This window comes from Primulina huaijiensis, chromosome 18 (assembly GCF_012295235.1).
Source record: "Primulina huaijiensis isolate GDHJ02 chromosome 18, ASM1229523v2, whole genome shotgun sequence".
NCBI lineage: Eukaryota > Viridiplantae > Streptophyta > Magnoliopsida > Lamiales > Gesneriaceae > Primulina > Primulina huaijiensis.
Window position 1 is genome coordinate 226,951 of NC_133323.1, and position 11,819 is coordinate 238,769.

An 11,819-nucleotide genomic window follows, 5' to 3' on the forward strand; every position below is an offset into this window, starting at 1 on the left:
CTAGTCAATTTCATTTCATTATCTAAAAAATTTACAAAAAATCACAAAACTTAGTAAACTTGTAGCACTCGACAGTGCCAAGAACCAGTAGTAATAATCCAACCGAGCTTCGTCCATATCATCAGAAAACCAGCTATTTTTCCCATCCCCAGAAGTTGTCAAATGCTCAATTACAGATATAAGAAGTGCACTCAAGAAACTTCCCACCCCGAAAACACTTGTATTCAGAGCCATACCCACAGTTCTCATTCTTGCAGGAACCTCACAATAGAAAAACTCTTGCATCCCAACAACAGTGAATATATCAGATATTCCCAACAATATATACTGAGGAAGCAGCCAAAAGATGTTAAATTGCAAATCTTTGGACTCTCTTACCCTGTTTTTACTGGCCTCAAGTCTCCTCTTCTCAGTGACAGCAGCAACTACCATTGCCACAACCGACAAAAACATCCCGATTCCCATTCTCTGGAATATGGTGATCCCCTTTTCGTTTCTTGTCAATGCACGTACTAGGGGGATGAAGCATGTGTCATACAAGGGCATCAGAAGTATTATAGCCACGGTTATTGCACTCTGCAGGGCAGCTGGAGGAATCTTGAATTGAGTTCCGATGTTTCTCTTCATTGCCATGCCCTGTTTGGTGAAAAAAGTCGCCGGTTGTTGGAAAATTACAGCAAACAGTAGAAGCATTGACCAAACTGGCAGCAGTCGCAGAACGATCTTCACAGCTTCAAGTAATTGCTTGCGTTTATCTGGTTTTTTCATAAAGCCCTGAATTTCTTGATCAGAGTGTTGATTACAGAGTTCTTCACCTTGAAGTCTAAGAACACAAAATCTACTTATCATCAGCGAATCCTAGAAAAAGAAGCAAGAAAAGTTTTAAAATGATACATAAAATTGCTTACTCTAACTCAACCAAAGTGTACTCTTTACTAGGCAAACACCTCCCATAACGGATCATCTTTGAGAAAAGAGCTTTAGCTCCAACGACAATGTCTTCGAACTTCCCATCCGTGATCCTACCGTGCTTATGCATATAAAACCGGTTGCCGCAAAGAAACATGAGAATGGAAATCATCATAGCAAGAGTAGGAATAGAGAATCCAAGTCCCCAACCAAACGTGTCTTGGATGTAAGACATAACTGCAACGCCTAGTAGGCTACCACAGCAAACTCCAAAATACCAGCATTGGAAAAACACACTCTTCTTGTCTGAATTCTGATCGTTGTCATTAGTACAAGGTAACTCATCTTCATTATGCTCTGCTCCGAAAGCTTGCAGGGAAGGGTTATAACCCCCTTGTCCAAGTGAAATCATATAAAGAGACAAGGATAGGGATGAAGCCGAGCCTGGTTTGTTTGAATAAATCCAAGGCCATGTTAATGCCACAAGCCCCTAAGAAACATTTAACACTTAATTATTGTGTTGGTTATATGCGTAAGAGGAAAGCAAAATCATAATACGATCTACAATCATCATGATTTGGATATTTAAAGTCATCGATTCAAATTTAATTATCGAGATTTACTAAACAAAGATTGAATTATGGCTTGAGCACGTGAGTTCATTAAATGTGGTAAATTTCTGTAAATAAAATAATTTAAAACAGAGAAAAGATATTTCATGTATGCAATTAATTCATTTGAGACAAAGCTTGCACGTTTATTTTCAAGCGTAGATAAGAAAACGACGAAATGAGTAATTAATTAATACGGCACTAACCGCAGCATAGAGAACCGAAGAAGCTAAAATTGTGGAGTATCTGTCCCAGTAGGAATCGGCCAGTGTCGCCACCAACAGCGGAAGCATCCACGTAAATCCAACCCAACTATTAACATATTTTGCGGCCGACGAATTGGTCATTTCCATAACATCCGTGAGATAGGACACCAAATTCGAAGCCACCCCTTTGAATGCAAATCTCTCCATTCCAGCTATCACTGTTTTCAACTTTCAAAACGAAACTCAACAAACAGGGAAATCCAAATAAAGATAACACACATTCTTGAAACTGAACAAAAACAAAAAAGAACCGGTCCTTGTATAAAAACCATGTTACGAGACGAAATCAACAGAAAAATAAATAAATCGAGAGCTAATTACCTATGAGGAGTATGCATGGTTTGCTGAGTGCCATTGGTGATTGCTTTAATTTGTGGGCTGAAACATGCATTATTTATGAACCATAGCTAGTATCGTGAGATCGAGGGAATTCACTCAAATTGGAAAACAAAACACAAAAATGAATTGGGTCACCTTTTGGTCGATTAATGGTACACTGGACAAACCACTAATTAAAAACAGTCTAAAATATTTTATGGAGATATCAGATATGAGTGCCGACTACGTACGTCGAACATTAACTAATGCGAGAAAATTTCTTATTGGATAATTAGAAAGATCACAAGTAATTTTATTTATTTATTTATTTATTTATTTATTTATTTATTTATTTATTCCCGTGTATGCATGGAAGTACATTTTCGATTAATTAGAGATAAGAAGAAGGTTTAGCAAGGATATATGAAGGTTTAGCAAGGATATATAGGGCCACTCCTTTCCACCAGTACCACTACTAAAAATGACCATTATTTTATCGTGGAATTTATTTTTATCACTATATTAATTAGTTGTTCAAGAAACTCCACAAAATGGGAAATATTTTATTTTGTACAAAAATAAAAAAATTGGATGTAAGATAGGCAACTTAAAGTAACTTCATCAATCGATGAAAGCTTCTTCTCTACAATAAACCGATGATATATATATATATATATATATCATTGATATGAAAATAAATGTATTCAAATTCCATTTACGGAATGTACATTTTGCTTATGCACGTCACTTTTCACGATATATTTGTTGTGGTTACGTGACTTGGAAATCACAATTGGATTTTAGTTTGACCCTAGCTCCATTATGCTGGGAAATAAATAATATTTACGTATCTGATCATAATCTTGATTATGGAAGTAAAAAATGAGAGTGAGAGAGAGAGAGAGAATTGACAACGATTATTTATTTTTTTTTAAAATATATGTTTTAATTATTCACCTAAGCACAAATAGCCTACAAAGTGAAATACAGGCTAGGCATCCCATTTATATTTGGGCCGAACTTGGGTTCACAAGCCCACTTCAGTTGCCTTCTCACACTTTTCGCTTCTCTGATACAAAAATTGATGTATTGATCAACAATGTCTCATTTTTTATGCTCTACGTTCCATTCTGAACTCAAATCTCCTGAGCTACAGTTTTCCTTCCATGGCGATGCAGTCCCCATTGTTTCAATTCAAGTCTGTATCGACGAACCCAACAGCGTGTCACCTGAAAAAGTTCTCCCATTATCTTCCAAGAAACTCTACCCCGAAGTCACAACCTAACATATTCGAAATTCCCATTTTTGTTAATTCATCCATCGCACATGACAAGAAAAAATCAAAACTGTCTTATCCACGAGACTTTAACTGCAGTTTGTAAGCCTGTATTTCCATGGGAGAGATGAGGATGTCTCCTTCCTGAGCACCATCTCCGAAATGCTCTCCATAGCCAAGAGTCTCAGTATCGTCGTGCAAAAGATTTATAGATGTGGCTCTTGCATTTGTAACTGTAAGCCCTTCAAACATTTTGAACAGATTGATTGGTTCATCACACATAATCGAACATAGCAACCTGTCTTTCTGACAGTAAGCAGAATACCAGTGTCGTCGATGTAAGACGAGCACAAATTTGGGTTCCTCAAATGGCTGCTGAGAGTATTTCAAAGGCCGAGGGACCTTAAAGTTCACTATATGCAAATCACAGGGCAATGGAGTTGCTAGAGGTGAAAAGGATCTAGGAGGCGGCTGTACAAATATTTCCTCAGGTTTTTTACCAACAAATATGTGCAACGGATAGTTCAAATGAGCACCCATTAGATGAGAGAGTAGAGATGGGCTAAGTGGATTATCCAAAATGGCGACTGAAGGAGACGAAACATTGGATTCCACGAGGATGTGGAAAACTATGTTCATGGGACGGTTATCCATGACTCCTTGGCCAAGACCACGTCCATCATCTCTCACGAGTCTTCGATCGAGCATGATCTCCAACCATCCATTTTTTAAGCTCGCCACACCCAAAGACTGCTTAGTATGAACCGAGAAACGTTTTCCACTTGATTCTTGCATAAATGCAAGAGAGGGCATGGGATAGTAATTTCCCTGCAAGGGTATCTTGTCGTAAGTTTCCCTTCGGATCGTCTGGAAGCCATTCAGATCTGAGTAAAAGACTCTCCTGTTATCTACGTCAGTCTTGTATCTAGCAATTAGTTCTCTATCATTAAACTCAGGCCCCAGAAGCTCAACATGATACTCTTTCTCAATGACAAATTCTTGAATGGTGTTTTTACCATTATATATTCGGGTGCAATGGGAAATTGGGGAATTTTCTGTTGATGTCTTCGGATAAGAGTAAACTTCATGCACCAAAAGGCCCTCTGATACAATAATTTGTCCGCCAGTTCTGGTGATAGGCTCGGCTTCGCCGTTTGGTTTGAATAGGTATGCTCCACTCTCAGTGCTGGAGTACATGCTTATTTCCTCACCAAAAACAGTCGAGTGTCCGTCATTACCTTTGATTCTCTGCAGCAGACCAAGATTTACATCAAAGGTTAGTGTCTGGTGCCAATTTCCAATTTCAACTGTGTTACTTCCTAGATTAGCACAAGTGTATGGAGTGGGGCAAGATAACAGGTTTGACGGACTGGAAATTCTCAGAGTTGCCAGTTTGGCCTTCTCACATTGAACAAAACTGTTAGCGATATAATAAGTTTGCAAACCCATAGCAGGAACAGAAGCTTTCCAGTAAACACGATGCCTTCCCGTAAATATTTTGCTTTTATGATGTTGAATTTCAGGAGAGACCTGACCCTTGATACATGTCCAGTTTGTATCCAATATCGTCACATCTGGTCTATCAACAACCACCATGACCACCTCGTTCCTCATTTGCTCAAGAGGATTAAAAATGACCACGGTCTGCAGAGTTCCTTCACGAACAGTAATGGTTCGCAGCATTGGTTGAACGTCGTATTTAGATCTTATTTGTGCCGGTTCAAATAGTGCCAGGTTCTGATCACTTCTTTCATGATGAATTCCAAGCAGAACTTCAATAGCCTTGGACATGAAAATATGTAAATCTTGTAAAGACATATGCATTCGTGACCCATAGTCCTCAACCACGTGATCCTTAGCTGTTCCAGTCACACCATCATGATGCTGAAACAAAGCTAGATTCCGTCTAGCAGCTGTTAACTTGTGTGAAAACCCAGTGGGTAACTTCTCACACTGAACTCTCTGGCAGTATCCAAAGAGAAATGACAACATAATTTCAGAACCTCTAAGTGTTTGCTCCAAAACACGGTCAACAGCCTTGAAAAAAGGCCGGGAGACGTAATAGCCACTCCAGTAATCTTGATTTCTATCAGCATAAGTAAAGAAATCACCCGATAGAGAAGGAAAGCCCCGAATCTCACCAGAGCCAATTTCGTTGTTACGTGAATAATCTATTCTGGCAGCTTCGTCTCTCATTGTTTGGAAATATTCATCCAGAGTGCCAAATTTAGCTTCAGCGTTCAAGCTTGGATCAGAATTGATATAGTCGAATAACAATTGATAATTCCTGAATTGGGCTTCTGCTTCGTTGATGCTTATGTAGCGGAAATCGTCACCAAGAGGAACGAGAAGAGTATTAGTTCGGTAAAGTGTCGATTTTTTTCGATATTGATCCAATAATTTAACTGCTCTCTCCTTCACATTTTCGTGATTTGTCTCAACAGGATTATCTCCCCAAGGACAAGGCTCGTAAACGAAACCAGGCATTCGAGCAAAGTCGAATTGGCAACAAATAGCGGGCTCGGGTCCACAAGTATGTGGGATGTCATAAGAATAGAAAGGCATCATGTGAACAAAAATATCAGTTGTTTCCTCCGAATCCCAGCTCTGCCGCCACACATACTCCAAATTCTCATGCCACGCTAGCTCCTTCTTCAACTCATAATGCGTTCTCTGTATCAGCATGTTCTCAAAACCCATGCGGCGGAGAAGATATGCCATGGTGGGTGAATATCCGAATGGGTCAATTGACCAAGAATTTCTAGGAAAAACTCCAATAGTTTCATTCAACCACATATTTCCCTCTGTTATCTGAGGCATAGAGTGTAAACTTGAATTATATTATTAAAGGAGTGGATAAGCAATAAACTAGAGTTTTATAAAATGATAAGTTTAGTCTCAACATAAACTAAAATGAACATTACCTGCTCTATTATAGCAAAATAATGAGAATTAGCCTGCAGAAAAGAGAGCGAACAAGCAATCAGTAAGATTAGGCTCATTGTTCTTTGTAAATATTTAAAAGCATGACCATTTCAATGAATCTCAAGTTACAAATGATTATGTGACAAAGCCTGCAGTTTAATCTATGTTGAGCCAATAAAAAGGAGAAGATCTACCTCGTCATTCATCACCCATCCACCACCAACGATTTCCAGCTGCCTGTTCCTTACTAAATTGACGAAGGATTCTCGTTTGACCTCTGAAGCATCCCTCCACCATCTCTCCAAGTACGACATCTCTTCCCATATAAACTTTCGTCTATTGTCCTACAGATTCAAAAAACTTGGACCATTTGAATTCAAACATTCCAAACTCATTTTAGCCAAAACCCCACCCAAATCATGCTTAAAAACCTCAGTCAACTATGATCTCAAACCATGTGCATCTTGTTACGGATCTTCAAATATGAGACGTAAACAGCCAAACATGAACAATGGCAAAAATTCGAGATATATAAACAAAATCAATCGAAAAACTGAGGTCCATTTTGATTCTAAACCTTAGAAAGCGTTTCCACGACGGTATCAAGAATATGCCTCGACTGCCGATCATAATACTCCTCAACAGTAAGCTTCCATCCTGGATCATTATGCGAATGCGGAACTACGAACACCTTCAGTTTCTCCTCATCCCACTCGTTCCCTTTGTAACCCACGTGCCACCCCTGTTTCCACGGGCCGCCATCCTCATCTGAGAACTGGATCTTATCGTAAAGCCCTTTGGTAGTAATATCTACAGCAGCTGGGAGAAGGCTGTCGTTTGAAGACTTAGGGACAACAGGTTTCCGGGAACGGGAAGGTCGGCCCCGGGGAGGGAGTAGGAGAGGTTTGGGGGCAGAGGTGAAACGGAAGAGAATGAAGATGAAGAAGAGGAACGTGAAACAGAGGCTGATCGTGAAGAAATTGGAGAGGATGAAGTCGCGAAAGGCGGCGGCGGTGCGCTTTCGCGGCTTGCGAGATTGCTTGTTGGCGGATTTGGTGGTTGGGAGATAGGAGGTTTGTGGCCAACCGCCGGCCCCGCGGCGGGAAGAAAATGGCATTCCGGTGAGATAGATTCTTATCAGGTGGTTCTTGTGTGGGAAATCAGGTAATTCAGAGATAATTAAGTTCAAACTCGAAAATCAACTTAAATTAATAATAATAATAATAATAAAAATAAACTCCACCTCAAATCCATATAGACATCAAACTCCATATAAAATCTGTAAAACTCGTTACAAATTTAAAAACATCGATTCAAATGTAAAAACTAGAATCAATGTGAAAAACTTGACTGAAATATGAAAAATTCGACAAAAATATGAAAAATTCGATCTAAATTCGACTCAAATATATAAATTCGACTTAAATAAGAAAATTTCGACCCTGATGTGAAAAACTCCACTTAGATATAATTATTTATATAAATATTAAATATACATGACATAATGTAGTGATAAAGTATTGTGTTTTGCAAAAACACCGTGGTTCAAATTTGGATAGAGTCAAAATGTCATGTTTTTTTTTGAAATTTTATTTTAACAAATACGTGTAAAGACAATCTTATCCTCACCCTTTTGGACCAAATTGAAAATTCAAATCTTTTCAATTAAAATAAATTCACCCACAAATCAAGTCTATTTATGTTATGCTTGCTAAATCGTTCACAATTGGATTCCGAGGTCCACTTCAAAATTATAAAATTTAAATATCATCTAAAAAATTACAATGCTCTATATTTTCAGAATACACACACACACACGAAAATGACGATCGCATTAATATCATACGAAACTAAATTTTTAAAAACTCGTACAATTTTAATTTTTCTCTATAAATTTTTTTTATTGTATTATTGTTTCTAAAAATATAAATTTGGCCCACAAGGAATTATGAAGTAGAAGAAGTCCATTAAATTAAAATGATTTTCGGCGGCTGAAATTTAAATTATAGAGGATTGACCAAGTCAAAGGATTGTAATTGGTGTATTGTCATGATTAATTTCTAAAAATAAATAAATAGAAGTAAGATAGATAGATAGATAGATAGATATGTATCATTTTATAAATGTGAACCAATTAAATCCCACTTTTATAAAAAATTCACAGCGATTATTTTTAAAACTTATCTGATGGAACTGACAATCAATAATAATCTGGTTTGATTTTCTAGTTATGTGGACAAGAGTCTTTCTTAATCTTAGTGGGCAAGGTGAAGTAAAGCCTAGCGAGCTTGATCAATTAAGTCTGCGTGTGCTTCAGTTACATAAGAATAAAGGCTGAGCTTTATATAGATGAAATATCATTCTTCTTCTAACCAAATTCTGTCCAACTTTTATTATTTGGTTACGCAAGATTTATTTATTACATCCCTCCATGGCAATACGCTAATCACTTGATCACAGCAAGATCCTGAAACCTTTGAATACTTGATACACTTTCAGAAATCTAGTAATGAAAGTGGTTTCAAGGCTACAGGTGAGTACTTCCATCGGATGTGTGACATCGACCATGTAAGCAATGCCATTTAGGCACTCGGTTCCAACTTAATTGGTTATCACCTGCTTCTAGGGAACATATTACATGTACAAACACCCCGAGGTTCCCCTATAACTATGTACCAACAAATGAAAGATCATATTGTACACTTCTCAAAATTTTAATCAGCATGGATTTTCTCCTTTCCTATCTTAATACCTGGCATTAGATGAAAGGGAAATCCTTTTTTTCTATCTTAAGTATACACAACTACCTGGGGCAGTTGCATTTTTTCTCATCTATCAGATATACAAGTCAGCATATGTGTTGGTGAAGCTCTCTCATCCTTCAAAATCAACGACAACAATGTGGTTGTGGCTTCCTCGCTAGCAATTTCGTTTACCTGCTGCAAGTTTGCATGACGAAATTAGAACTTCCCCAAAAGGATTTTCTTGTACAAGGAGACTTACAGTTGTTCCGGATGCAGGCCAACTTATGTTGTCAGATTTTACTTCAATCTTCGTAGAGAAAAGAGCTGAAACAGGGCGATGATCAGAAAACTTGCTTTCGCTGCGAAAATAGGAAAGCTGCCTCACTCCTTCGCCATACCATAGAATCCTATCGCACCTGAAATTGAGAATCGTCAGAAACTATCTTTAGCGAGGATTTAGATATTTCTGTCATATTGGAATTCATCCAACATACAGAAAATTTGATGGGATGTCATATACCATGCTGGAGTTCTTTGCTTTTCTCCCGCTCTACTTGGAATTCCACCTGAATACCTGTTGCAGTTGTAGGAAGAGTACTTGTAAGTGGGGGCAAATTCGATGTTACCCTCTTTCCAACCCTGGAAAACACCGCCATGTTCAAGTTCCCTCCGCAACTGATCAAATATTTGCAATGATCTCCAATCTTGATGTTTGATCAGCTGCCTCGCTAAATTGTCCTCTAGGTATAATCTATAGTTGAGATCTCCGAACCAGAAGATATGACTGCTCAACAACAAAAACCGATGTGATTCACTTTTCTTTACTACATTAATATTTCCATATGTATTTGCAAATGAAAAATATCTTCTCAAAGTTCCAACGTACTCGTGTCCTAAGATGGTTAGTGGATGAAGTTTATCTCTATCCTCTTGAAGCCGTGGGAATGAGGTTCTCTTAAAAATCTCCGACACTTGGAAATTCCTTCTTCCTTCATCGCCTTTCTTCTCCCCAGAAGCTAAATGTGCAGCTATGAAGCAAAAACTAGTTCCCCCAATCGACAAACTCACAGAAACCGATCCTTTGTTTCCCAAATAACCCATTATACCGCAAGCCACCGAACAAACTTTCACGCCAGATACATCATACCTCTTCACCAATTCCTTTCTCATCCACACACTAATAAAAACACCAACCATCTTCTTGCTCGCCAATAATTTGTACCTACTACGTTGATTTTGTTGCTCAAACTGAATTTTGTGCTGATCCATTGTTGAATCCGGAGTTTCTGGACCTACAAATACACCACACTGATCATTCTCATTGGTGACGGGATGTATCATTGGCGTCAACCACGGATATCCGTATTTGTCATTCAGCTTTTTTCCGATCAGTAGATTCCAGTTCATTGCTTCCGTTGGGTCTTCTGCTCCAATTACCGTTGCAGCCTTTAAAGGTACGATTTCTTGAAACCTGCAGTTTAAAAAAGAAAATTGTTAAGGGGAAAAGATCATAGAAATTAAGTCTTGCAAGTCCAAAGTCATGAATTTTACGTATATATATAATATACCCAAGAACATAGACATCAGCTTCATCTCTTAGATTCAACCATTCTTCCAAATCCACGGCCAAGCTACCCACGGGAGACCTTCCCGCCACATTCCAAGTACCCACAAAGACCCTGAAAGCATAATTAACAATAAAAGATTTGTTCAAGACCAAAAAAAAAAAAACTAACGAATTCAAAATGAAAAGTTACCCATGGTTAAAAAAACTCACCTCAACTCATTGGTCCCGGTGGATGGATTCATCTCCGGTGACTCAGATGAGAAATAATCGTCTTCTTCACAGCCATCTGCAGTAACAATACATTCAAAATCAACAAAAGTACATAACGAGTGACACTAGCTAGTTTCTGGTGAAGCATAATGCCTGAAATTTGGCTCAATTGAGACGGATCGTCTCCTTTTCTCTTCCTGAAAAAGCACCGTGGAAACCTTCTTGTTATCGATTTGTAACGCTTTCTTTCCATTGAACTGAAAAAAGGCCTTCAAAGTTGTGCATTTACATCCAAGAAAACGCGTTGAACGCCCAAGAAAGAACAAGAAGAAAAAGCTTTGAATAACTCAAAGCGGAAACGGTAATAACGAGAGAGAGGTCAAATGTGGCAAATTTGATGAAACTTAGGTGAAATCAATTAGGACCTCACATGGTTCCCATCATGAGTTGATTATTAGTGGTCCTTGTCACGTACTTGTCTACAAAAGTATTTTACATTTACTCCAACGGACACGTCAGACATATTTTGTTTTATATATATGAAGAAACCCAGTCTTTCCGGTAATATTCTTCCACTAATCTTTTTTTCTGGGTTGGTGGTTAGAATATATAATTGAAAGAATCTTGAAATTCTACAGCCTCCCAACTTGTCTGTCCGCCGATAAAGGAATTATGCTTTGCGTGTGTAATATCTAACTGGGCCGGGGATTCAAAAATTAATGACGTTTACTGCCTACGGTTGATGATATGTCTACGAAATACGAACGGGTGGGGACTTAAAGATCACATTGGGATTTATTTAAGAATGTATAATAATGAGCAATTAGAGAAGCTGAGTTTAAATATAGTTATGATAATTAGTTCAAAACATTTTCTTGGACAACGTAGACACCATATATGCCATATATTTCCCCTGACATTGGCGAGTGGGAAAATATGATTTGGACCTCTCTTTTGTGTTCTATATCACTTTTGATTTTCTTTTTTCTTTTT

General features: G+C 38.1%; 3 protein-coding genes across 5 annotated transcripts; all 3 read right to left on the reverse strand.

The window, feature by feature from the left end:
* Position 1: 1 nt before the first annotated feature.
* Positions 2 to 2,229, reverse strand: LOC140964876 (protein NRT1/ PTR FAMILY 5.8-like). The gene is made up of 4 exons (XM_073424846.1): positions 2,108 to 2,229; positions 1,727 to 1,944; positions 909 to 1,399; positions 2 to 823 (listed from the first exon to the last, which is right to left on the reverse strand). The coding sequence occupies exons 1-4, from the start codon at positions 2,175 to 2,177 to the stop codon at positions 19 to 21; spliced, it is 1,584 nt and encodes a 527-aa protein (XP_073280947.1). The 5' UTR covers positions 2,178 to 2,229; the 3' UTR covers positions 2 to 18.
* A 789-nt stretch (positions 2,230 to 3,018) lies between these two features.
* On the reverse strand, positions 3,019 to 7,486 carry LOC140964351 (alpha-mannosidase 2-like). The gene is made up of 4 exons (XM_073424048.1): positions 6,883 to 7,486; positions 6,500 to 6,649; positions 6,305 to 6,337; positions 3,019 to 6,191 (listed from the first exon to the last, which is right to left on the reverse strand). The coding sequence occupies exons 1-4, from the start codon at positions 7,420 to 7,422 to the stop codon at positions 3,456 to 3,458; spliced, it is 3,459 nt and encodes a 1,152-aa protein (XP_073280149.1). The 5' UTR covers positions 7,423 to 7,486; the 3' UTR covers positions 3,019 to 3,455.
* Positions 7,487 to 8,732: 1,246 nt separating this feature from the next.
* On the reverse strand, positions 8,733 to 11,331 carry LOC140963887 (type I inositol polyphosphate 5-phosphatase 8-like). 3 transcript variants are annotated; one of them, XM_073423367.1, is made up of 7 exons: positions 10,980 to 11,331; positions 10,827 to 10,902; positions 10,618 to 10,728; positions 9,936 to 10,520; positions 9,570 to 9,833; positions 9,309 to 9,465; positions 8,733 to 9,241 (listed from the first exon to the last, which is right to left on the reverse strand). In XM_073423367.1, exons 1-7 carry the CDS (start codon positions 11,077 to 11,079, stop codon positions 9,134 to 9,136), a joined length of 1,401 nt encoding a protein of 466 aa, XP_073279468.1. In that variant the 5' UTR covers positions 11,080 to 11,331; the 3' UTR covers positions 8,733 to 9,133. The 3 variants fall into 3 exon arrangements, with proteins under 3 accessions (XP_073279468.1, XP_073279467.1, XP_073279469.1); XM_073423366.1 differs by having other exon boundaries at positions 8,737 to 9,244; positions 10,980 to 11,327; XM_073423368.1 differs by lacking the exon at positions 8,733 to 9,241 and having other exon boundaries at positions 9,351 to 9,492; positions 10,980 to 11,328.
* Positions 11,332 to 11,819: the final 488 nt, after the last annotated feature.

What these genes read in the sequence shown, in the direction of transcription:
- LOC140964876 (XM_073424846.1), bottom strand. Translation starts at nt 2,177, where the DNA reads ATGCATGTTTCAGCCCACAAATTAAAGCAATCACCAATGGCACTCAGC. An exon ending in ACCATGCATACTCCTCATAG is followed by an intron (nt 1,945 to 2,107) that starts GTAATTAGCTCT and finishes AGTTGAAAACAG; the next exon opens with TGATAGCTGGAATGGAGAGA. An exon ending in CTTCGGTTCTCTATGCTGCG is followed by an intron (nt 1,400 to 1,726) that starts GTTAGTGCCGTA and finishes AATGTTTCTTAG; the next exon opens with GGGCTTGTGGCATTAACATG.
- LOC140964351 (XM_073424048.1), bottom strand. Translation starts at nt 7,422, where the DNA reads ATGCCATTTTCTTCCCGCCGCGGGGCCGGCGGTTGGCCACAAACCTCC. An exon ending in TCGTGGAAACGCTTTCTAAG is followed by an intron (nt 6,650 to 6,882) that starts GTTTAGAATCAA and finishes TTGAATCTGTAG; the next exon opens with GACAATAGACGAAAGTTTAT. An exon ending in GATGGGTGATGAATGACGAG is followed by an intron (nt 6,338 to 6,499) that starts GTAGATCTTCTC and finishes TCTTTTCTGCAG; the next exon opens with GCTAATTCTCATTATTTTGC.
- LOC140963887 (XM_073423366.1), bottom strand. Translation starts at nt 11,079, where the DNA reads ATGGAAAGAAAGCGTTACAAATCGATAACAAGAAGGTTTCCACGGTGC. An exon ending in ACCGGGACCAATGAGTTGAG is followed by an intron (nt 10,729 to 10,826) that starts GTGAGTTTTTTT and finishes TTATGCTTTCAG; the next exon opens with GGTCTTTGTGGGTACTTGGA. An exon ending in CTAACCATCTTAGGACACGA is followed by an intron (nt 9,834 to 9,935) that starts GTACGTTGGAAC and finishes GTTGTTGAGCAG; the next exon opens with TCATATCTTCTGGTTCGGAG.